The sequence below is a fragment of the Felis catus genome, chromosome A1 (genome assembly GCF_018350175.1).
Source record: "Felis catus isolate Fca126 chromosome A1, F.catus_Fca126_mat1.0, whole genome shotgun sequence".
NCBI lineage: Eukaryota > Metazoa > Chordata > Mammalia > Carnivora > Felidae > Felis > Felis catus.
In genome coordinates, this window is record NC_058368.1 from 113,505,086 (window position 1) to 113,532,167 (window position 27,082).

The 27,082-nt window shown below is 44.1% G+C and overlaps 1 protein-coding gene across 2 annotated transcripts in view; it reads right to left on the reverse strand.

Annotated features, from left to right (window-relative positions):
* SPOCK1 (SPARC (osteonectin), cwcv and kazal like domains proteoglycan 1) overlaps window positions 1-27,082 on the reverse strand; it is a 519,342-nt gene that overhangs the window by 261,130 nt on the left and 231,130 nt on the right. For both annotated transcript variants that reach the window (XM_023255519.2, XM_023255527.2), the window contains one exon: window positions 20,639-20,684. In XM_023255519.2, coding sequence (XP_023111287.1) covers window positions 20,639-20,684 — 46 coding nt within the window. The remainder of the gene's footprint in view (window positions 1-20,638; window positions 20,685-27,082) is intronic.

The window sequence follows — 27,082 nt, forward strand, 5'->3', positions numbered from 1 at the left end:
GGCATGTCACCAGCTCAGTTCTTACACTGAGAACCCCCGGATGCCCCACAGTTCCTGTGTGACCCAGTGGCACACTTCTGGGTCAGACTTGCCCTGGGTTCAGGCGCCACCAGCCATGCGGAAATTTGGTTCTGCTCTGGCTAGGACCCGTGTCATTCCGTGGTTGGAAAATTCATGCAAAAACCATATGTGCTTTGCAATCTACCATCTGCTTAGTTCTCCGTAACAATTCAGAGCGCAGAAAACCTGACAGATCGATTTCTTCTGGACCCCCAGCTACACAACTCCTCAACATCATGCAAGTTCACAAGGAACTTAAAAAAAAAAACAAAAGAAAAAAGAAGAAAAAAAAAAAGCTGTTTCTTTTCTGGAATAAAAGGCCTTGTATTAACTCTTATCTGTTTTCCTACACATTTCTTAGAGGCTAAGAGTTAGCTGCAAACCTAAGTTTAAATACACTAAAAATAAAATTTATACTTTGGGTTTTATTTCTAGGTAAGAAAATAGAAGTTTTCTGAGCCCTTGTCACCCTTCAGAACCTGTGGAAACTTCATCTGTATTTCCTGCTACTTAGCCCCTAATAATCATAAAATAAAGTCCTAACTCAAGTCATATTCTACATATTTTACCTGTATTTGTCTGATTTATTCATTACATCAGTCAACATTTGCTGAGCCCCTTGTGTGCCAGGGACACAGGTCTAAGTGACATACCATCCTGTCCTTGGAGCTCACAGTCCAGAAGAAAAGCCTATCTCCACAATCATCTGTGAGGCAGAAAGTAGAAGCAACATCTCATTCTGTGGACTCACTGATAGCTACTGATTAACCCATCTCTATCATGAAACACGGGACACTTGCAAAATTTTAAGACAGCTAATATGAGAAAACGGTATGCTTTGGTGATCAAGAATGGGAATTTCAGAGTCAAGGCTTGGTTTGAAGTCTCACTCTACCACTCACTCGCTCTGTGACTCTGGGCCTCTGTGAGCCTCAGTTTTCTCATCGGAACAGAGAAATGAGAAAAGTTCCAACCTTGCAAGGTGATGGTGCACATTCAAGGGGATAATTCATACAGGAAGGGCTTAGTAAAGAACCTGGAAAAGAGTCAGTACTCAAAATTACTAGGTGTGAAATGATGCCTGTAAGCTACTAGCGTTCTTTCCTGAGGCTATGAGAAAATTTCATAGAGTTTAACTACAGTTTTTAGCCACCACTGTAGCTTTTCCCTCAGAGAATCCTGGCCAGGCAGGCCCAGGGCACATTTCTTATGTTCCTCAAGAAAAGCTGACTGTTCTTTCAGGAAAAGTCAGATTGTGTTGAGATCCACAGCCCGAAAGCTCAATGTCACTGCTCACACCTCATCCTCTACCAACTCTTCAAGATGAAACACAACCTATTTCCTCACCAAACAAAAACATCACAGAGCTGCAAACATTACAGGAGTCCATTTTCTCACCAGCGATGCCAGAATTTGGGGATATGCTTGGCTCAGGCATGTAACCTGTTTGAAATTCCATGTAAGAAAAACAGAAGGGCATCAAAAAAGTACATCTGCTTTAATGCAAGAGCCACCTCCAGGAACTTATCCTACAGAAATATTTATGCAAGCATGACAGATTTATTCACAGCGATAATCAATGAGCCATACTTGGTAATAAATGGAAAAAACTGGAAATAACTCAAATCCAAGAATGGGAACATGGCTAAATAAATAGCAGTACTTTAGGAATACATACACAGAATACTATGCATCCTCTAAATATAATGTTCTGATGGATGAAATGATAAAGGAGAGCTCTCTAGGAGTTTACAGGAAAAAGAAGGTAAGGGGCGCCTGGGCAGCTCAGTCCATTAAGTGTCCAACTTTGGTTCAGGTCATGATCTCTCAGTTCGTAAGTCTGAGGCCTGCATCAGACTCTGTGCTGACAGCTCGGAGCCTGGATCCTGCTTCAGATTCTGTGTCTCCCTCTCTCTCTGCACCTCCCCCACTCATGCTCTCTTTCTCTCTCTCTCTCTCTCTCAAAAATAAACACTAGAAAAAAATTTTTATAAAAAAGAAAAGAAAAAGGAGGTAAGCAGATAAAAGACAATGTGCACACACACACACAGAGTCCTAGACTCCATTTCCAGAAATGCCCGGGAAACTGCTCATGGTGGTTACCTATGGGAAGAACAATTACGTAATAAAAGTGAACAAGGGAGTGAAAGAACTTGACTTGCTTTTATATACTTTTGAAGTAAATTTTTTATACCATGAACATGTGTGCTTCACTCAAAAAGAAACCTTACGTTTTCAAGCTGTCATTCAAAAGCCAAAATGCCTCCCCAAATTATAATTAACATGGAGCTACAAAGAAACAAGTTCAGAGGAAATGAAAATGAGACCTTCCTTGAAAAATGTGACAAACTTCATGATTAAGGCAAATAGTACTTTTAGTATAGGTTTTTAAAAGTTGTTTTCTGAGAACAAACAAGTTGACAGCTACCTCTCCTTATCTACAGCATAAGATAGTGGAGATTAAAACCTGGTCGTAGAAACACATCTACATTGGAACCTGGATTTGAACTAGATTTGATTCTGGATTTGAACTCTAGGACACCCTGAAGCCAGGAATCAAAACATATGGCCCAGGGGCCAAACCCAGGGCCAAGTCTAGCCTGCCACCAGTTTTTGTGTGGCCCACAAGCTTAAGAATAACTTTTCCATGTTTACATGGTTGAAAAAGTACAATTATTAACGTTTCACGACATGAAATTTTTATTAAATTCAATGGTCAGTGTCCATAAATAAAGTTTGATTGGAACGCAGTCATGTCTGCTCATTTGCATATTATCTATGGCTGCTTACATGCAACAGGCAAAAGTGAGCTGCAGCAAAAAAAGATCACATGGAGCCCAAAGCCTAAAGTATTTACTATCTGACCCTTTATGCAAAAAGGTTGCTGTGCTCTGCCTGATATAACGGACTTAACTGAGCCCCAGTGTCTTTACCTATAAAATAACTCCAGTAACAGCCGCAATGTCACAGGACAGCTGTGAAGACTGAATGTAATAATGAGTGGATGGTGGTCAGTACTTTTTTAAATACTGCTTTTCACATTTTAATACTGAAGTCAGAATTTTTTTTTATAACCAGTGGCATGTCAGTTTGTGCGTGTGTGCGCGTGCGTGTGTGTGTTAGCTCAACTAATGTGTCAGAGATAGATGAAAGAGGCTGAGCCTGTCACATGTTGGTTAACTATTACTTTTGACTACAAATGTGAGTACCATGACTTTCAGGACTAAGCGTCCACACTCCAGTCCTCCACAGGCTGCATTCACCTGCCCCCTGTAATGATGACCCTCTTCCTCAGAAGCAGTCTTCCTGTGTCTCTTGCATGGTCTATTCACAGACCTTGGGTCAGTTTTACAACTCAGGCTTCCTGACTGCTCCCTTAGCCACATCCTCCCTGTTTTCCCTGGGGCAGCCTGTGCCCATGCACATAGCTTTCCGTGGCGGGCAAAAAGTCCCCAGTTGAAACTACCGCTCTAGTCACATAAACGGTGTCAGGAACAGAACACACACTCCAGAGCCAGATGGGTTGCGGTTCAAATCTCCACTCAGCCACCACACCACCTAGGTGACCTTGGTGACCTTGGACAAGCCCTTTTCTTCCTTATAGTTTCTATTTACAAAGAGAGATTCACAGTATGTTCTTTAACTGAAAGCAAATAGGGGTGCCTGGGTGGCTCAGGTGGTTAAGCGTCCAACTTTGGATTAGGTCATGAACTCCTGAGTTTGAGCCCTGCATCGGGCTCTGTGCTGACAGCTCAGAGCCTGGAGCCTGGTTCAGATCCTGTGTCTCCCTCTCGCTCTCCCCCCTCCCCAACTCACGCTCACTCTCTCTCACTTTCTCTCTCTCTCTCTCTCAAAAATAAACATTAAAAAATAAATTAAAAATCTTTTTTAATTAAAGTATTTAAAATATTACAAAGTAAGAACTAAAACTCCTCTTGCTCCTCCCCGCCCATTCCTCAGAGATAAAAGGTTACAATTTGGTGTTCAGATATCTGACATGCACCCATGTCAGATACAAGTACCCATCAGATGCAGACGTATAGAAACACTTTGTTTTACATAAATGGAATCCTATCAGATACGTTATTTTGCTTTTTTATACCAGATCTTATCCCAGATGACTATGTATTTCCGAAACCTGTTTAAAAGCTGTTCAGGATTTGAACCCAGCCGCCACCACCCCGCCCCCCGCCCCGGTTAAAAATGGGAGCAACCATGTTTTCTTTATACGGGTACCAGTGTTAACAAGATGATGTGCACGTGCGCCCACTTGTTTCTAAGAGGACTAGACAGTACTTGCATACAGTAGGTACTCAATAAATGGTAATTATTCTTCTTCCCAACTACTAACTCAGCATTTACATTGTGTCCAGTCCTGTACTAGACCCCGGAGATATGGAAGTACACAAGACACACGTAAGTCTGCCCCCAAGGAGATCACCATCTAGCCAGAGAATCAAACAGTAAATAATTCCAGAAAATTATTCAATACCAACCGGCTGGTGATGCAGAATACAGGCTATCAGGAGAGAGAGTCCCAGGTGAGTCTAGGGCCAATGAGAGAAGATGTCCTTGAGGACGTAACATGTAAACTGGGATCTCAAGAAAGAGCTGGACACACCTCTTTGGTGAAGGGCGGGCAGGAATGCGCTAAGCACAGAGAAGGGAAGGTATGAAGGCCCCCATGCAAGCTATTTGCTAATTATTACAGTATTATAGTAAATTCTTAATGAAACAGTCACATAACTAAGAAGCAAAATAACCACAATTTATTCTCAGTTACAATTCTAACTCCTTCTATACTATCTGAAAATTATACCACCCAAATTTCCATTTTGCAGTGAAAGAATCAAAGAGACCAGAAACCATGGTTCTAAGAACAATGTAAACATACCAAGAAGAAAGATGTGAATAACAGAGTCACGAACACAGCAGCCACTGAGAATATGCTACAGAAAAGCTCCAGCATCATGACAACCCAACAGCTGGCATTATCATTTCTGACTAAGAACCCCACCCCCTTGATCTGAGGGGTCAACCTAAATGGCCCTGGAGACAGAAATAGCTCCCCTCTTTCTCTTCCAGGGCAGACCAGCTCAGTGTTGACCAGATGTAAACACTAGGCACATACACTCCAAATACAGAATAAGCCCTCTTTACCTGAGAGTTTCAGGATCTCTTTTTCAGTGTCTGAGATAGTATGATGTTCTAAACATCTAGGGAGTCATTATTTGATATGTTAACAAAACCACATTTAATCCTGCATGCACTTCAGATCTCTCCAACAGCACAAGCTGTCAGATGACAGGAATTTGTAAAAGCATGTCCTTTGGAGGCTATGGCAGGGGATCCGGCGGCTGTGGCATTCGAAGCCAGACAACAAGATACATGGAGGGACCAGGCTTTCCTTGAGGGTACAGTCTAGCCTAATCTATTCCTCCAGGCCCTCGGAGGCTTCTCTGTAAAGGCGATGGCTTCCCAGTTCCTTCATTCGCTACCCTTACCCTCAAGCATCTGAACGTGGAGCAAAAACATTTCTTTCTCCGTGCAGGACAGCAATCTCTCTGCCTGAGTCTCGCAACGAGCAATGTCACTGCATTCGGAAATGTATGCCTGTATGTGCAGCCCTGGCAAGATAAAACATGGCACCAAGGCCATTTATTCCCCTGCCATTGTTGCCAAAGACAAGAGAATCCATTCAGAGAAACAGGTTAGCTTCAAAAGGATGGAAGTAAAGATCTAAACTGACTGGATATATCACTTTCCTTTACAAGGAACACAGAATAATCCTGCCATTTTTCTTACTCAAGTCCCTTGTATTTGCAAAGAATGAGGCTTCAGTTGTACACGACCAACCCCATTTGCTTATGAGGTATTCTTGCAAAGGTACACAGACATGACTCTGTTAAACTGAATCCACCTCAATACACCAATTAGGCAAGTAGTTTGAGGAATTCCTACGAGGAATAATTTCTATTATAAAATAAATGATCACCTCTCAACAGACCTGCCTTATCTTAGAACTACATACACTCAAAGTCAGAAGCAATGTCAATGGTAAGTACCCTGTCCCCCAATGTTTGATTCCTGCCCAGTCTTAGGTGTGAACATCCCAGCAGTGGTGACTCATTCCTCAAGGCTGGGGCCCTGCCCCATACAGCTTGAGCTATGAAAAGACCATACTTGGAAGGAGCCAAAACCCATCACCTTGCAACTCCCAGTCGCTTTTTCTGGGACTATCCTTTGGTGACAAAAGGAATCTTCAACTTCCTCTGTACAAGAACCCAACCAACATCTGAGTACAGCTATTATAAAATGCAATGGAGTTCAAAATTCCACCCCCTATGCTGGCTTATATGGAGGCTTGTCCACATCTGTGAGTGCTTTATCACCTCACCCCTACTTTTAAAACTACGCATGAAGCACTCAAAACCATTTCTGAATGAAGACACCTGTGCCATGCTATGAGTGTCTACCCCTAAGCTGACAGTATGACTTTGTCATCACAAACGGAATTTCTCCTCCTGCCTAATAACCAATCGAAAAGACAACTCGGGATCAAATTGTATTTGTGAACTGTGCTCTCCCCTTCATCCCTCCAAAAGTAGCCATCATGATCGTAGTTCTGTTGATGGCTGGGAATGTCCTAACAAAACCTAATATGAATTTGGCAATACCTTTAAATAAAATGTGAATTTTACTAAGCCTGTCATCATCTGCACATATCTGAGAAGCAGAGATGAAAATGTACCCTTACGTGTGCACGGGAAGTGTGTCCCACCCATGTGAAGCTCAAATTACAATGTGAAGCTCCCATGTGATATTGATGTAACCCTCTAGGCTAGCAGTTGGGGTCTAGGAAGAAGAGCTGATGTTCATAATCACCCATTTGCCTGGGGCTTGCACTGACCCACAATCTTGGCATGGAGGAAGGTGACTATACATTCAGGTATCACAATTCCAGCCTGGATCCTGAATTTCTGACCAAGGACACTGGCTCTACCTGCCACTTGGCTGATGAAAAGAGATTCATTTGCTTCTGCTAATTGGCAGCAGAGATCATATGAACCTCTTGTTCTTGCCAGGAAAAGCCCAGATCTCTCAGTTCCAATGCTAATCACTTACCAGAAACAAAACAATCAGAGTATTCCCTGATGGAGACACAGGGCATCCATTCTTCCTGATGTTGTCAATTTTATCCGTGTATCAAGCCAGACCTTAAGAAGACTGTGTACTCTGTATTATTCTGGCTTATCATTGAATTAACTTATAGAATTGCACTTTGGCAGTCAGCCATCCGTGTACCCTGAGAGACCGCGGAGGAAGAAGTGGTAAAAAGTGACTGAGGTATTTGCTGTCAGACACGGTCAAGAGCATGGCCCACCCTGACAACTCTCTTTTAGAGACCTCAGGTGGAAGAAGGCAACTCTGGCCTCAGTCCCAGGAACACCTTATATTTCTCCTAAACAGCAGCCTTATTTCATCTCGTGGTTGTGTGTTTCCTTCCTTCCTTTGGTTGTTAGGAAGCCCCAGGGCCAGCTCTAGAAGTACACAGAAATTTACTGTGCATGTGTTTTGAATAGAGCCCTTGCTGAAGCTTTATTTGCTTATACTTCTCCTTATATCCAAATATTGCCCATCTACTCATTTTTTTTTACCTGATACTTATGTATTCCTAAAGGTTATATTTAGAGAATGGGCAGAGAAAATAATTTTTTAAAAAATGTCAGGCTAATACAGAGAAAGACAGATACCATATGGTTTCACTCTTATGTGGATCCTGAGAAACTTAACAGGAACCCATGGGGGAGGGGAAGGAAAAAAAAAAAAAAACAGGTTAGAGTGGGAGAGAGCCAAAACATAAGAGACTGTTAAAAACTGAGAACAAACTGAGGGTTGATGGGGGGTGGGAGGGAGGACAGGGTGGGTGATGGGTACTGAGGAGGGCACCTTTTGGGATGAGCACTGGGTGTTGTATGGAAACCAATTTGTCAATAAATTTCATATAAAAAAATAAATAAAATAAAATAAAAAATGTCAGGCTATCATGCATTTGGTTACAGATATGAGGACAGCTGAGTCACATTTCAAGTATATTCTTGTAAGTGAGCATTCATGGACCTGAAGTCAACACAGCAGGAAAACAAGGGCCTTTATTTCTCTGACTCAAAGTTAGCAGGAAGCGGGGCTCCTGGGTGGCTCAGTCGGTTGAGTGTCTGACTCTTGGTTTCGGCTCAGTTCATGATCTCGTGGTTTGTGAGTCCACGCCCCACATTGGGCTCTGTGCTGACAGCATGGAGCCTGCTTGGGATTCTCTCTCTCTCCCTCTGTCACTGCCTCTCCCCCACTCATGTTTTTTTTTCTTTTCCCCTCTCTCTCAAAGTAAGTAAACATTTTTTAAAACGAGTTAAAAAAAAAAAAGTTAGCAAGAAGAGAGGGGGCTAGAGTAGAATTTTGCAAGGGCTCCTGGCTGGCAATGACCATGGGAAAAACCAGGGCTAGAACATCCTTCTGGCTCTCATGGGCTCAGAATGGCAACCCTTACCTTACTGGGGTCTTCTCCCCTTGAGAGTGAGTGTCTCTGATATCGTCCACCTTCTCTATCTCCTTCTATCTCCTATCCACCCTTCTCTATCTCCTCTATCTCCTTTTTTGGCCAAAAAAGAGCAGCAGCAGCACAGGGCCAGCTGCTAAAAATGACACCCATCCTCCCCTCCCCCCCACGGCTCCTCGGGGCCAGGCTGCCGGGGCCCAAGGCACCACCCGGACCCTCCCCAGAGCAGGGAAATTCAGCGCCTAATGAAATCAATCCTGATTCACACGGGCTGCACTTTGACTCTTGGGAGGTAGTTTGTGTTTCTAAATCCCAGAGGCACCTACATGGTGTGAATTTTGTGTGAGTGTGAGTGTGCTTGTGTGTGGGCAGGGGTGTGTTTCCCTCTTCTCGAGATTAAAACAACGTATCTGAAGGTGGTGTGGGAGGCCACAGAGAAACCGCAGTAATATCCCAACACTCTGCCTGGGGCTCAGGTCTGCGTTGGGCGCCCCTGCTCATTATATGTGGCTTCAGGCCTCACACTGTCCAAGTGCAACCTGGGCACAGATGACTTCCCGCTCTGCTAGGCACTGCCTCCAGGTCAGGGGGACCCCAAAGGACTCATCACCCTCCAGAGCATTCACACTACAGGCAAAAGACAAGTTCTGACAACGAGGCCGCCGGCTTCCCTCTCAGAGAGAAGCCACAGACAAGAAGTCCAAAGACCTACGTTCTCATAGGCTTTTCTGTTTGTTTGTTTGTTTGTTTGTTTGTTTGTTTGTTTTAATAATGATTTGCAAACACTAAAGAACTTCATTTCATACGCATGTAAAAACTTCTCCATCTCCTGCTCCCCTTGAGAAATCGGAAGTTCCAGTCTACGGCCATAGCACCCTGAACGCGCCCGATCTCGTCTGATCTCGGAAGCTAAGCAGGGTTGGGCCTGGTTAGTACTTGGATGGGAGAAATCAGAAGTTCTGTCACCAATGGGTCCCAGACCCTCATGACCACCCTCAGCTAAGGTAGCATCACAGCCGCTCTCTGGCGCATCCCGAAGCCCACCTTCCCCCGTCCCTACACAGGTTACCCCACTGTTCATGATCCCTGCTCTGGGGGGATTCCGAGGTTCCCACCAGAGCGATCTTCAGAGATAAATGGGTAAACAATGAAACAGCCTGATAAAGTAATGGCTTACATTTTCTTCATCTCTATGAATAAATGTTTCTAGAAGAATCAATCCTATCAAATTTTACTTCTGTAGCAACTGAATGCTCAGTTCTCAGGACACATTTCTACCAATCAGATGCTGGCCACCTCCCCCTAGCTTATCTCCAGATACCTACTCATCCTTGAGAGGCTCCCCAGGTTGCTTCCTGGGATCCTTTACCTGACCGTCACGGAGGAAGAACTGACTGGCTCCTCACCTGAGCATCCAGGGTGCAAGGTTCTGTCAGGGCAGCTCAAACACATCCCCTGGGGTATTTTATTGCCCATATGTCCCACTCTTGACTACACAGTCTCTAAGTGCCCTGAGCAAAGCCACCATCACGCTCCTCTTCATAGTTACTGTGTGGAAACAACTCGGCACCTACCAGGTAATCAGTTACGCACTTGACTCAACAGTTCACTGAACAATTAGAGCCCACGTGCTGGATCAGGTAAGCGAACATATCAAAACCCCCAAAGACCCTTCCACCTCTGAGAATCCAGAAGAAAACATTGGTCCTGCATCTTTTACCAAAGCGTTACTGCTTTTACCATGCTCCTTATCTTAAGACTGGGTCAGATACTACATCAGGAGTTGGACAGACACCACGCTGGTCAGAGGTGCGATAACTGTCAATTTCGATTGGTAAAGATAAGGGGGAAACAGGCTCAGAAAAGCTCAGCACCTGCCTCAGCACATACATCTACAAAAGTCAAGAAGTGGGAATCAAACCCAATCAATGAGACTGCGAACCGAGGACCTTTCCATACACAACATTGCCTCTCATCCTACATGGCGATGAGGGCAGAATGGACATCACAGAGGTCTCCAGCAAGGAACTTTTAGGTAATACAACTACAAACCTCAACAAAAGAAAACTCTCCGTCTCAGGCATAGGGCCTGTGGGGACGCAGGTGAGCCGAGCAGCCACCTCCCAGTTGTGAAAATGCTCTAATCCACTCGACAGTCTCAGATGAGGAAATTTTAAACAGCATTATTGATTGATTTTAAAATTCAGCTGACATGTTTTTCCCTATTGAGAATTTCCCCAAACCAAAGCTGTTTCATTAGGACTCAACAAACATAATATAATTAATTCAGGGGCTGTTTCTCTAGCAGGTGGAAGAGCAGGAAGGATTGTTTTGTTTGTTTGGGTTTTTTTCGTTTTTATAAAACTAGCACTACATTTTATGAGTTTGAGGAAAGGTAATAAATATGTCTTTAAAATGGATTTGCCCGTGCTGAAGAAACCTGTTAAACACAGTAATAGAAGGCCGCAGAGCCCTAGCTTTGCAAGGGGAATTTTCCTACCCTTCACGATTATCATTCCATCCAAAGGGTAGAACACAACCCAGCGCAGCTTGGTTTGGGAGGCACAGGGTGCTGGGAGCTCCTAGCAAAGCCAGCAGATGACAGGGACAGAGCCATCGGCACCCCATAAGGAAATGGGGTCTACACAGTCGTAGCTGACAGCACTGAGCTGGCTCACTGAGGTTTGTGAGCACGTGCCGTCTGCCAACCCCTGGCCCTCTGCAACACGGTGCCACTTGGTCTCCACTAATGCCCGTGGCACAGGCATCATTAGCCCCACTTCACAGAGGAGAAAATGAAGGCCAAATAAGTTATTCCATTGTATGCAGCAAGCTAATGGGAGAGCCAAGACTTGAACTTGAGCCCTTTAAACTCCGCTCTTCCCTCCACACCCTGCAGTACCCATAAGACTCTCTGAGAAAACAAAATACCTCCCACTTTGACCTTTTTTGCTTTTTACTCTGAGCCTCCGCCCCCCATCTCTGATGATTTAAAGGCCCATTTAATTCCACTGGTTTTATTGAAGCTTATTCATACCTCATTGGTTAAACTGTAACCTTTGAAACAACAGCATCAGGCTTCCAATTTTTCATTTTGTCTTTCGTTATGAAGAAAACATATACAGACGCTATGCTGCCTAAAAGCATGAGAGCTTAACTATCGTGGATACAAAGGACCTCGGGAACCTCCTTTTTGTTTTTTTTATTTCAAATTTATTTATTTAAATTCAAGTTAGTAAACATACAGTGTAATATTGGTTTCGTGAGTAAAACCCAGTGATTCATCACTTACATATAGCACCCAGAGCTCATCCCAACAAGTGCCCTCCTTAATACCCATCACCCATTTAGCCCATCCCCTCATCCACCTCGCCTCTAGCAACCCCCAGTTTGTTCTCTGTATTTCAGAGTCTCTTAAGGTTTGCCTCCCTCTCTTTTTTTATCTTATTTTTCCTTTCCTTCCCGTATGTTCATTTGTTGTGTTTCTTAAATTCCACATAGGAGTAAAATCATATGATATTTGGCTTTATCTGACTGACTTATTTCGCTTAGTGTAATACACTCTAGTTCCATCCACATTGGTGCAAATGGCAAGATTTCATTCTTTTTGATTGCCGAGTAATACTCCATTGTATATATATACCACATCTTCTTTAGCCATTCATCCATCAATGGACATTTGGGCTCTTTCCATACTTTGGCTAGTGCTGCTATAAACACTGGGGTGCATGTGCCCCTTCGAGTCAGCATTTTTGTATCCCTTAGGTAAATATCTAGTAGTCCAAGTACTTGGTCATGGGGTAGTTCTCTTTTTAACTTCTTGAGGAACCTCCATACTACTTTCCCAGGTGGCCGCACCAGTTTGCATTCCCACCAGCAGTACAAAAGGGGAACCTCCTTTTTATTTCAGAAATAGGCCAAGTGACGTCAGGAAAGGCCACGTGATTTGTCTGAATTTAACACATTTAAAAAGTGGAAACGTCATGGCTCATCTCAGCCCCTTCCTGGGTTACCATGCGCTACAGGCCAAGTGGCTTCAGGGAAGAATTAGTGTGTACGGAAAACGGGTGATGGGCATTGAGGAGGGCACTTGTTGGAATGAGCACTGGATAAGCCAAGTTGACAATAAATTCTATTATTAAAAAAACAAAAATACGATAAAAATTTAAAAATTTAAAAAAATAAAGAAATGCTAAGAAAAAGCAGCACCAACAGCAAAATAGAGTCAACATAAATGTCTGCCAATGGCGGGGGGGGGAAGGATGGAGAAAAAGATTATTGCATATGACAAAATAATAAAGCCATTAACTAGATCTACAACTATCAAACCAAAAACCTTCAGAAACAATTTTCAACGAAATACACAGATTAGAGAAGGAAATGTTTCTACGGTGCAACATGTAACACCTTATTTGTAGACCTGCCCATATGACATAAAAGTATAAGAGCATGGACAGAAAAGTACATTAATGATGTGGCACTTTAGGAAAAGGGACCAAGAAGGAGCCCTCATTGGATTTCACTTTTATACCTGATGCTTTATTTCTTTAAAATAAGCAAATGGGCATATTATAAAATACATACATAAATAAAATTTAAAAAAATAAATAAAAGAAGCAAATGGGCAAAGGTAGGCAGGGATGAAAGCTCTAACTTATAACTTGATGTAACTTCAAAGCAGACTGGCTGAGTCAAAAGCTGGGGCACACCAATGTGGATTAATAGTCTTCTGTTGCTTCCCTGGCAGAAATGACTTGGAACATTTAAAAATCAATACTTCAAAAATTTTAAAAACACTATTTGTTTTTTTACATTTTTTTTAATGTTTATTTATTTTTGAGACAGAGACATAGCGCCAGGGGGGGAGGGGCAGAGAGAGAAGGAGACACAGAATCCGAAGCAGGCTCCAGGCTCAGAGCTGTCAGCACAGAGCCTGATGTGGGGCTCAAACCCATGAACCATGAGATCATGACCTGAGCCGAAGTCGGACCTTAACCAACTGAGCCACTCAGGTGCCCCAAGACTGCTTTCAATTCTTTTTGGTATACACCCAGAGGTGTATGTAAAAATTTAAATTTAAATGTAAAAATTTAAAAATTTTAAAAAATAAAGAAATGCTAAGAAAAAGCAGCACCAACAGCAAAATAGAGTCAACATAAATGTCTGGCAATGGGTGGGGGGGGGGGGGGAAGGATGGAGAAAAAGATTATTGCATATGACAAAATAATAAAGCCATTAACTAGATCTACAGCTATCAAACCAAAAACCTTCAGAAACAATTTTCAACAAAATACACAGAGAGAAGGAGACACAGAATCCGAAGCAGGTCCACGCTCTGAGCTATCAGCACAGAGCCCGACGCGGGGCTCGAACTCACGGACCGCGAGATCATGACCTGAGCTCAAGTCGGACGCTTAATTGACTGAGCCACCCAGGCGCCCCCCAAAACACTATTTCATTGTCATAATCAAGCAGCAGAAGAAGAGACAACGAAAGGACAGAGGCCAACGGGAAGGTCTGGGGTGAGGAATGGGCTAACGCGAGGTAAGAGAAACTGCCGCTCAGGGGAAAGCAGAATGGTGACATCGTGTGGAAAGGGAAAGGTAACGAGCAGACCAGACACAAGGGTACCGGGGGGAAATTATTAAGCTGCTTCCCACAAACCAGGCCAGCTGCCTGTGAAAACCAGCAGAGCTCAAGCCATCAGACAAGGTGAACAGATCCTTCAACGCTGAGAAACATTCAAGGACATATGAATGCAAATCAGCAGGTCTTTTTGGGGTGAGGTTAACTTCTACATCAGGGGGAACACTGTGGGGACTTCAGATTTTTTTAAGCCTAGCATGTAAAATTCCAGATTAATCTGGAGGGAAAAAAAAAAATCCCCTTCTGAAGAACCATTCTATAAATAAGCAATCTTGCCTCCCCTGGAGCACCCTTTAAAACTTGGACAAAACGTGGATGCTGCAATCATCCCCAGGGTTCCGCTTGCAGAAACACAGTTGGAACATGGGAAGGACGCGCTCCTTTTGAGTTTTAGAATTTCTGCTTCAAAACAGTTCAAGGCTTTGGTCGGAATTTGAGCTTGTCGGGATCTTGGTATAATAGATCGGAAGTCAAAGGGCAAGAGTTTTCTTCTTTTCTTCAATTCAAGTGAACAGCGTGAGTGAAAAGGGCCCCTGACTTTGTGAGCTTTATTTTTATCTGGAGATCAATTTCTACAAGTTCATATTCTGCTCTGAAGATCACCAGCATCATCTGAGATTTAGTCACAGCCAGGCTGCTCGGGAAGAATGATTAGTATTCACTCCAGAAGAAAAACATTATCTTTAAAACCAACAGCTATTCACTCCATCTAAAACATTCATTTATTCCACATTAAAGGAACTCGCTGGTTTCAAAAAGTTCCATGATAAATCTCCCTTCAGCCATTTGTCCTAAAAAGGCTTGGCTCATCAAGGAGAACTTCATACCCAAATAAATCAGCGGGTTCTGTCCTGTGTGGGCCATGGCTACAGGAAAGAACCTAAATTAATGAATGCTCCCTCACTTTAGGACCTCTTCAAATAATCAGAATTCTATGCTAAAGTAAGGTATTGCTTATATACATAAATTACTTTTCCAAACCCCCCAGTGCAACAACAACAACAACAAAAACCCCTTTATTCAGCAAAAACACTGTGATTAAAGCTTCAAATCTCTTTTTCAAAAAAGACCGGTCAAGAAGCTTTGAAACAACTTTTTAGAATTCACTTTGCTTCTTGTTCATCCTCTCTCTGTTCGATAAAAGCAACACCTTTTATTCTTTTAACATAGCACTGTGGTTCAATAAATTATCTCTCTCTTTCTCCTCCAGGCCCTTTGGATAACCTTCCTGAGCCATCTCACTATAAGGCGAGAGAGAATCCTTGAGACAGCACCTTTATTATCACACTGAACGTGACTGTTATTAGCAAAGGTTACAGTGCAGGGATCCTGACCCACACACCATAGGCCCAGACTCGGTGAGGCCATGTTATAGCAGAAAATGTCACCCACATGGTGTCTAGTCACCTAGGGGGCTCAGTTAGCTGTCTGACTCTTGATTTGGGCTCAGGTCATGATCTCAGGGTTGCTGGGTTCAAGCTCTGTGCTGGCAGCATGTGGAGCCTGCTTGGGATTCTCTTTCTTTCTCTCTCTCTCTGCCCCTCACCCACTCACACTCTCTCTCAAAATAAATAAAGAAACTTTAAATTAATTAATTGTGATAGACCTGGGTCACTTACATTAACACTTGCCATCTCATGGATTTCCCAGTTTCCCAGACTAGCACCCCTCACCCAAACCACCCGCACCGACACCTGCTCTTGCTCCCAGCCCCCACTTCCCAGCACTAAAACACTCTCTCTGCTTATTTAAGGCCTTAGATGGATGGCTTATGACTGATAACTGGGAGTGTCCCAGAGACGCCTTTCTCACTGTGGTCCCTGTTATCCAACACAGCAGGTATAAACATGGAGTATCTGATAACCGTTTAAGGATGGATGGGAGTCAAGAAGGAAGAAACACATTAACAGCCTGAACCTCTTCGGCCCCAATAACAAGGATCTGGGGTGCACGACTGCAGTGACCCACCCACCTAGTATAAAGCAGGCTGGCTCCAGTTTAAACCTGTGAGCTTCAGAGCCTCCCAACCCTGAAGGCCCCCAGAAGGGAACACAAGGAAGGAAGAAGTAAAACCTGAGTGGAGAAGGAAGGAAGCAACACGGAGAGACAGGTAAATAGGAAGAAGAGGAAATGAAAAAGATCAATTACTTGCTAAGGCAGCACAGATTGAGCACTTACTGTATGCCAGACATTAACTCATTTAATCCTGCCAATGCTTTCCCTGGTGCCCATGCCAGATTGGAAGGCTTAGAGGCAGAGAAGTTAAGCACCTTGCCCAGAATTGCTCGGCGAGGAACTGGCAAAGTCAAATTCCAAACCTGGAGAATCTGACTGCAAACCTCAAGTCCCCACACCTCACTTACCAAAGTGTATCCCACAGAATGCAGCACTTTCTCTGGGCACCAGATAGGTGTGGAGTGAGAAAATGAAAATAAAAGCATGTGGTTAAAGGCAAATTGAGGGGGCACCTGGGTGGCTCAGTCGGTTAAGTGTCTGATTCTGGATGTGGGTTCAGGTCACGATATCACTATTGGGGAGATCAAGTCTGTGCTTCGGGCTCTGCTGCAGAACCTGCTTGGGAGGGCAGAGTGGCCGCCCAAAACTCTAGAATCACTCCAGCAACCTACAGCCTCAGCTGACCTCCTGGAGACATCCACCCCAGGCCTCCACTCACCCTGCTCATCTGAGACAGGAAACGTCTGCATGTGCCCACTGCCCTCTCCACCTGGACAGCCTGCTCAGCTCTCCCTGCAGGGTGTCTGGCTTTGGGAACTTCACAAAGGCACTGTCTCACCTGGTCCCTTCAGTTCTGAACTCCTGTCTGTCCCTTCTGTGAGGACACATGGCATCAAATCATTATGATACCAAAAAATAAAACAAAACAAAACAAAAAAAGGACCTAATACTTTACCCACATCTCACCAAGAATGCTTCTTAGAAAAGCCTGAGGTTGATGGCTATTATACTCCACTGACAGAATCATTAATGATTCGCTTTAAGACAATAAGTTAAAGACATTCTCAGCCTCATGGAAGGAGACCGCCAAGTGAGGCACTTTTCTTCCAACCACCTTAGAGTCGATTACATGAGAAGGGCTTGCTCTATGAAGCCCTGTTGTTCAAAGCTCGGTAAATATCCTGAGGCAGAGAGCATAATTACAGGCAAGTAACCATTTTCTGAATACCGTGAGTGTCTGAGCTATTCATACCAATACCTAAGAGAAGCAAGAGCTACGTGGGCTTTCCAGAGATCAAGCTACAGAGTTGATGCCAAGTCTGACCGCCTACGACGACGGCCAAATCCCAGAGCTCCCAGGCAATGAAAGGCGCAATGGACGAGTCACCCAACAGTCCTGGAGGAGGGACATCATTTAGCAGGTATGCCTTGCGTCCCTAATCACAGCTGTTGAGTCACCAAGCTAAAGTCCTCCACAGTACTGCCCTCATCACGTCACTCCACTGCTCAAAACCTTTCTATGGCTCCCGACTGCCAAGAAAACAAAGTTCAAACTTCACAGATTGGTATGAAGCGTCCTTCAAAACCTGCCTCAAACCCCCCCTTTCTGGCTACCCTCCACCGGAATCCCTCATGACCCACCTTCCTTCCCTTCTTTTCCCCTACATTTGAAGCCCACCTCCATCAGGAAGCCCTATCCACCCCAATGCCAGGGCAGAGGTGTCATGTGAAACCCTGCCGTGTTTTCCAACAAGTTCCATTTCTACAAACTCCAAGTTGTCCCCAACCCCAAAACCATGTGAACCATGTCTGATTCCTTTTCAGCTTAGGAGGGGAAAGGACTTCTCTCCGCAGCTGACAACTTTCACTGGAGTTCGGCAATTCTCCTATTATCTGGAAGATGAAATGCTCTACATCGTCCGTGCCTGGGGTTTATATTTCACCAAGTGGTGTCAGCACTGATATAGTAACCTCCCATTTTTATTGAGCAGCTCACAATGTAATTGATGACATCTGCTGGGGCTGGTATTTGAGGTGAAGGCTAGCCTCATTTCTGCCAGCTCTCCCCACGGCTCGGTATGTAAATAGCCCACAGCGGCAACACCTGAGCTACAAAGTGGGGCTTCTCGGCTGAGGTCCTCAATTATACCCCATAAAGTCATCAGGTTTTATATGAGGAGGATTTATCTCAGCAGATCCAGTTTTCATGCCTACGGAACTAGAAAAAGAGGGAGCAGGGCTGGGAATCTGCTCGATACGCTTGCCTTCATTCCCAGGAGAGAAAAATCCTTCTTTGGGCTTTTTGGTTAAGCAGATTTAAATACCATGCTCTCTTTGATGCTCAAAGTTTCTGTATGAACACCCAAATCAAGGGAAACTATCGTGTATATCCCCAAGCGGCAAATGATACCCACCTTCCAAGTATTATCTTTCCCAATGTCTACTAGTAAAAATGAAAAAGGCTTCTCCTGGTGAAGTTTTAGTATTTGTTTCCAAGTCTTGGGGAAGAGTAAATCTGGCAGTTATTTAGAGAACATCTGATCCTTACAGGACAAGAACCTATTTCTGGTTCTGGGCTGGAAACAATTAGTTCACTGGCACCGGCAGCTGAGATACGTCCCTCAGCAAAATCGTGGTAGGAATGCTTGTAGAAAGGCTCGTTTGTCAGGCACGGACAGAGAACGTGCGGCTCTGTTTCTGAGGGTTCTTCTGAAATGAAGGTATATCCTTTTGAAAGTCATGTGTAGAAATTCTGACCCTTTCCAGGGGAGAATTTCTAAATTACAAATGCCTTTGCATGCTTTAACGTGGCTTATTGTGATGTCTCAGTCACTGCTAAATTGCAAAGGAGTAAGGCTCTTGGAGGCTGCTAAGATATGGATAAGCTCAGACTGATCTTCAAAGGAAAACCTTTCTTGGCACCTGCTCCCCAGACACATGCAACACAGTAAGTTCCCCACCTACAGATTCAACACTGGCCCTGCACATACATGCTTCACAGCCCTTAACACATCCCACTGGAACTGGTGACTGACTTCTGCCCATGCTCTACTCTGAGCTCCTCCAGGGCTGGCACTACAGCTTTTTTTTTATGTTTATTTATTTTGATAGAGAGACCATAAGAAGAGGAGGGGCAGAGAGAGAGAGAGAGGGAGAAAAAGAATCCCAAGCACTGACAATGCAGAGCCCCATGTGAGGTTCCATCTCGCAAACCACGAGATCATGACCCGAGCTCAAATCAAGAGCTGGGCGCTTAATCGACTGAGCCATCCAGGCAGGCATCCCTACGATTTTTCTGTTTTACTCCCAGAACCTGGCTGGTGCCCGTGAAAACAGTGCAAGTTCAATGTTTGAAAACGAATGAATCCATGTACGAATGAATAAAATGTTCTACTTGAAGGCATGAGCTGAAATGCATATGTAGAAATTTTAATACCAATTTTGTTTAAATAAAAAAAAAACAGGGTCCAGGGTAAGAGCAACCCATTAAAGTCGCAAAGGAGGGAGTAGAAGGGGTTACCTTCTACCATGTTACACGTCAAAGCCTTGGTTGATTTCTTGTTGTCAGGTTGGCCATCATGATCACATCAAATACTGAAGCCGCAGAAGTGAAGTTCATCGTCAGAAGTGTGAACCTTTGATACGTGGTAGGTAAACTTTTGCCCCCAGGTTTCAGTATCAATTGCATATACATACTTCAGGTACAACCTAGCATCATTTTCAGCAGCAGGGTCTGTGCCAACAGCAGCCACACATGGGACAGTCGAAACAGGGACATGATTCACGGGCAGGTCCTCGCTGTATCTTAAATAACTCAGAGGAGGACAGTGGTGATGATTTACAAGGGCCATCAGGAGACTGGCTTCATGCTTGCTGGTTATCAGTGGAAAGAGCTCTCTGAGGACCATGCTTACACCCAAGTGGTCATTGAGCAGACTCAGAAAGAAGCTTCCATTTAGAAACCACGATGAACTGATTTAACAAATGAACTATCAGTGCCCTTGAAAGCCTCCTGGGATTAACCTGTTTCTACAAAGGAAGTTTCAATGTTCATGACTCATGTCAATTGCACAGCATTTCCAGGCAGTCTCTTCCACGAATGAAATCACTGGATTCAACCCAACAACTCACCAGGTCATTATAGTAAGCATTTTACTCTTTTGTTATTGTTGTGTTAAAAAAAAAAATCCAATGACTATAGTTGTCAATTCAATACATTTTTAACAATCTGTCTTAGACAATCTCAGACAAATAACCAAACTGATAAAATACCTTCCATCACCATAGTCATTTTAGGCTCCCAAGTCAGTAAAATAAGACAGCTCACTGGCCTTTTTATGAATACTAGCTCAGCACGCAAGGAAGGAAAAATGAAGCCACATTTCCCACAGAATATACAACAAGAAACATTGCATCCTTTACCTTGGTCAAAAGGCTTGTTGGGATTCCAGTTTCTGAAATAATCATCCTATATAAGGAAAAAAAAATAGAAAACAAAGGTCAGATTTCAGAAAGCTTCTCACATAACTACACAAAAACCTGCCTTTCTCCCTATCTCCCGAAACACAAAGGAAAGCATGAATGGCTTAGAAATCTTTCCCCAAACAGACATTTATGTGAAATCAAAAATATCAATTTACTTTTCAAATTCTTGTCTTTCAAACTACATGCATTAAACACTGGGAAGAGTAAGAAACATTTCAGCCTCATATGGAAACAACGATGCTCTTCTCGGTTTGACAGATAAACGGAGACAGCTTCCAAAAGCAAGGTGGATTTGCTATCAATTATGCTGCAGGTGATGCCCTGCTGCCCTCACTTATGATTAGGCCTCTGTGTTTGTAACAGCTGATAATTTCAACTGTCAACATTCCCTTCATGCGGAGACACATAACTTGCAGTGCAGTTACAGTTTTCCAACACTGGCAAAAGTTAAAAGCAGAGGACCGTTCAAATGTGAGCATTAACCAGAGGCATACATTTAGCTTCGTACCATTTGTTCTGGATGTGTGACAGCAAAACAATAAAGACTGGCCAATCCACTCAATGCTGCTTATATCAATTTATGCCGAGGAGAGACACTTTGTTCCTTGGAAATTCACTGGGGTCCAGGCCACTCACTTATTTATAGTTACATGAACCTCTTCTCCCCTTTTGAGAACCTCTCCTTCTTAACTGCTGCCTGCTCTCTTTATCCTCCCCTCCCCCACCTGCACTGTCCCCCAGCATACCCACCCTGTCCCAGCAACCGGTTTGCAAGGTGAAGGGGCTTCACGCGTGTTTATCACCCCCACATCATTTTAGGGCTTGCACACCTTTTCAGGTCATTTCCTCCTCGACCTAATCTACCCAACATTATTTGCTGTCTGTGTTTTTGGCAGGTACTGTGCATGCTGCAGAGTTATAGAGAGCTGCCTACAAAGAGGCCTCAATTTCTCTTCCGGAGAAGCTAATTTACATCAAAGTGCACAATTAGTTTAAATTATTGTCCACACTGTCTCCGGCTGCAGTTTATCTCCGACAAGATCTCCTGTGAATTTTATCAGCCTCTGTGTCGTTCAATTACCTGGCTTTATTAGATCCTTGTTGAGTTCACCTAAGCCCTTAAATAGATTTTAGGAAACTGGATTTAGAGCAAAATCACAACATATTGCTTCTTGGGCAGTGATTCCATTTTCCAGAACATGAATAAACATGAACAGGTTCCTCTGGATGCTAGGGATTCAGCATTAAATTGTTTTTAACTCCAAGGAATTGGGCCACTTTGCTCTGGCTTTAATGTTAGGGCATGACTGACCTTCTCACCCATTTGGTTCAGAAGACCCTAAGGGCCACACCATGAAATATCAATGAGAAAGTTTAAAACAAGCCCTCTGCTATGTCTCTCCCCACCTATGATTTTAAATACAATCCTAATCTTTTGAACTATGTGGTTTGAAACTCAGCAGCCCGGGTTAAATGAGTCCAAGTTAAGGACTGGATGGGGGTGGGGGTGGGGGGGGGGGCTTAGCCTCCGATTTCTTAGCTGGATGGTCGTCAATGTGCTCTCAGCTCTGTACACAAGCATGTCACCGACACATTCTGCTGGTCACGAGGACAGGAGAAGAATGAATCTAGGAAGAACCTATCCTCACTGCTGGAGAAAAAAATAACATCCATCCTTCCAACCGTGGTTCATCAGCGCCCTCTTCACATATAGAGCCCAGCTTCCTATCCCTATCCTCGTGCAATATGTTCTACTTGAACATGCTGTTCTAAGACATGGAAGTCCTTGGAAGCTTAGGATGTGTGTCCGACAGGGAAGGACTGAAGCCGAAGACAAGTTCCTTTACTTTAATTTCACTTGCCACATTCCCTTTGATGTCAAAGAAAGGTATGAGTAAGTCTCAAGAGCTGAATATTCCCTAATGATTTCAACCTCCTTTGTAACCGGGATGGCATGTGAATGAAGCATGCTTCTGGACCTTGTCACTTTTCCAGGTTAACTACAATGGCCATTTTTACATATTTCTCAGGGGGGAAAAAAATCACCATTTTAAATACAAAGCCTTTCAGTCATAAAAGCAGGTATGTGCATTCAAATAGTTTCAACTGATTGCAAAGGTAAAAAAATACTGCCTAATTGCTGCCAAGATGTGAAAGTGCACCTTGAGTGAACACTCGTTATGCAAAGGCAGTCCTTCAGGCAGCCCCTGGCCCAGCAAGGCCGAGCACGGAAGGAAACTGATTCCCTGTACCTGGTACCTGACTGCTTTTGCTCTGCTGTAGGAACGTAGATTGCCTAGGCAAAAACCAATGAGCCAGGAACAGATAAACCCATGAGTGTAACTGTTTGGCTAGAACAAAGAGAAACCCCTATCAGAGGCCAAGGTCATGAACACGTGGCAAACAGGAAAGAACCAGAGCCCAGCTGGGGGGTGGTCAGGGAGCACCGGGGTGGGGCATGGAGGCAGCAAAGTGGAGGATGAAATGCTGGGCAGACAGAGCACCCCGCCACACGGAATGTGCCAGGTCTTACTGGCCCGCACACATGGCAAGTCCAAGCAGGCAGGGGCGGTATCCATTGATCCGCCCCACGTCTGCGAGGATTTCCAGGGAGGCAGCATCTAAACTCAAGTGGAAAAAGCCACAGATAAAAGACGGCCCCTTCTAGAGCTGCACCTCCTGAGAACGTGCTCATCCCTGAATCCCACTTATCAGAAGGACAACTGTCTGTGGCACTGAACCAACACTATCAGCACGAGGGCTGGTCATTTCTCCCGGGCTCAAGACTGGAGACAGGGGGTGGGGAAGAAAAACCACCCCAGCTTGTCTTTTATTTTCTATCTAAATTAATACAGCTATATCCTCTTTACACTGTCCTAAAATAGACCCATGACTTCCGGTGCCGTGGGCAGTTCTGCCAGTTTTCTCAGAGTTACAATTCCCACCCTGGGAACCATGCGTGTCCCCACAAAACCCCAATGCCGCAGTGAATTAAAGAGTGTTCCCGCTGCACGGACCCGAGTCCCTTCCAGATATCAGCCCAGGACAGGACTTTAAGAGCCCCTGCCTGTCATCTTCCTTCCAGCCCAAGAAGGTTGTGACCTGGTCAAATTCAGACCGTGGGGGAAAGGCACACGGGATGTGTCAGATCAAACTTGCCAGGGGAGGCGAGCGTGTCTGAGTTGGCCTCTTAACTGGTCATTTTATCATCTAATGAGGAGGCTTCTCAAAATGACTTGCAAGGACCCCAGCAACAGTTCATTTTTAAAACATAAACCTAGATAGAAAGATGCATATCTAAATATAGTCACCTACTAAATTCAGCAACGCCTATTAGTGTATTACGCAGGCTAAGGAATGAAGGTAGGCAGTGTTACCACATGTGTATATTTTATGGGCTCTACTACACAGCGTAACGTCAGGCCCCTGCTAGACAGGGCAGAGAAGAGGCTTCCTCTAAATTCTAACCATATGAGGGAAGGCTGATTCCATTTTATTGTAGCATTGCTTAAATGAAACTTACCCAACTTTTTAGGTTCTGCTAACATCTAGAAGAACCTATCAAATTAAACAGAGTCTCAAACTTGAGCACGTTCACACTTTCATCCAAAATCATGAAACGTCTCAAGGCAGGAGGATAAAGTTACAGGAAGCCAGAATCAAAAGTTAGCATAACAATCACAGTAACAAAGTGACACATCATGGGGCACCTGGGTGGCTCAGTCGGTTATGCACCGGGCTCTTGGTTTCAGCTGGCCTCCTGGTCTCACAGTTTCTGAGTTTGAGCCCCGCGTCGGGCTCTGCACTGACAGTGCTGAGCCTGCTTGGGTTTCTCTCTCCCTCTCTCTGCCCCTCCCTCACTGTCGCTCTCAAAATGAATAAAGTTTAAAAAAAAAAAAGAGGGGCGCCTGGGTGGCTCAGTTGGGTTAAGCGTCCGACTTCAGCTCAGGGCATGATCTCATGGTCCATGAGTTCAAGCTCTGCACTGGGCTCCGTGCTGACAGCTCAGAGGCTGGAGCCTGCTTCAGATCCTGTGTCTCCCTCTCTCTCTCTGCCCCTCACCCATTCATGCTCTCTCTCTCTCTCTCTCCAAAAAATGAATAAACATTAAAAAAATTTTAATGAATAAAAATAAAAAGAAAGGACACATCATTACCTGTGTAGGATGAGAAAGAAGGCAGTGGTGCTCTTGTTAAAGAAAGAATCAAAGACTGGCAAAGATTACAGTCCCACTTATTTTAATCCTCTGCAGCTGATCAATGCAGGGGACAAAGACACCTATTTCTCCACTTATCTCAGTAAATATCCTCCTAACACAGAAAAGGATCCTGTAAAATTACTGGCACTCAGGGGTTGGTGCAAAGGAATTTAACTCTGGGTTTTCAACTACTTTAGAGATACTCTGTTTTGATAAACATGCACGGGAAAGGAAGTCTATTTAAAGTGTATACGTATACAACACATATTGTATACTATTATACAATTACTATACAATTATTCTGCTCTGTAACTCATCTTCCCATAAAATCGTTAAGCCTCCCTAGCACGAAATGATGTGAAAAATATTCCTGCTATAATTTGAGTGATTCAAGTCTCTTCATCATGGATGATCGTAACAAATTGGAAAAGCTATGGTTCCATCCCATTCTGAATGGGAACCTGAATTTCTCTTTCACTGTCCCAGAGCCCCAAGATGGCGGGTGCAATTTAGCTCAAATATTCCCCAAGGATTTCCCTTTCCAGGAGTGCTCATTTCAGCTCCACACAATGTGGACCCAGACTCTGAGGCAGAGATGAGGTGGCAGGACAAAATGGAAACCACTTATGAAACCCAACTTGCCTTAGTTTTACTTACAAACATGGTGATGTCATTTATTATCTACCTTAAAGCTCCAGGTAGTACAGATCCAAGACACTTAACTCACATGGAACACATCACTTCTCCTTCATACATATTTTAGCCCAGTTGTTTGCACTCCGCAGTTTCATCTAAAGATTGCCTGAGATAATACAAATCATCAGCCTTGCAAATAAATGGGAGCCTCCCCCGTCTCAACCAGGAGGGAGCAACAGGGATTCAAACAGAAGGAAGGAAGGTGAAGGGAGGGCAGACAGCCTCTGTGGCGTCATCTGTGGACCCGCTGCGGGTAAATGCAAAAGGGAGAAGAAGCACTCCCCTGCAAGGTCAGGCAGACTAAAGTGGGGTTTGCAGCTCCCGGATGGGGTAGATCCCCATTTACTGAAACCAAAAGCTTGAAAAAGAGATTAAGGGACTGTAAGCAAACCGCTCACCAAAAGATTCAGGGCACCCTAGTTCTGTTAATTTTCACACCACTTGACTGGGAACGTTAGGAGGAAGGGCTGGTCGGCAGGTGGAAAGAATGTCTCTAAAACGTACCAGAAGTCACTGGAAAGGTGAGACTCCCAGATGACATCATACAGTGCCTCGGCTGTATAATTAGACATCTGACCGCAATTTTAACTGGCACGCAAGGGCAATTTCTACTACCCCATCTACTGGGCGGTACAAAACATTCCATTTGTTTACTGGGAAAGGAGCTGGCTTCCCATACCAGCACCTTATCTCTGTCCAGTTCTCTCTCTGGGCAAGGGACAGAGAACTCCAGCAGGCCTGTCCCGCCCATTCCTGGCAAACAGCCCCACCAGGGAGGAATCCTTCTGAATGAAGTGGCTCAGCTAAGTGGCCCACCTTGTTTCAGTGACCTGAAGCCCCACCGAGCTTCCCTCCACAGACCCCCACTCAGGAGAACCCTGTTTGCCAGCAAGTGGGAGCTGTGTGCATGAATGCATTTCCATGTGAACATATCACTGCCACATACCTGAGCCTAGCCTACCTCGGGGCAGGGAAGGAAGATCAGACTCACCTGCATATTCCCCCAAGGCATCACTCAAAAGCACACAATGAATCCTACCTAAATCGTGTAAAATAGAAGGAAGCTGCTCCAGCTTTAACATCTTTGTGTTCCTGTGAAAGTCCCATAACCGTTACTGGGATGCGTGTAAATACAGGTGGGTATATGTTTATACACTCTAAATCACTTTCTTCCTGAATAGAGCGATTCTTTGATAAATTGGTTTGACATTTGGTATAAAGTCCTGCAGGCCCTAGACAAAATGATTTAGAAAATAACAATGTCAGTTGCTCTGCTCTTTCAATAAATAACACACCAGTAAAACACAGATAATAACTGACAATCATACTTGTACTATAACTAATGAGAAAAGATAAAGCAGCAAATGGACTGTTTATATGCATTTGATAAATTGCATCCCCTGGATATACCAATGAAAAATAAATGTGTGCGGTGCTGGTTCACTGAACTAAAACAAATATTTACCACTGAGATTTAGGATTAAGAA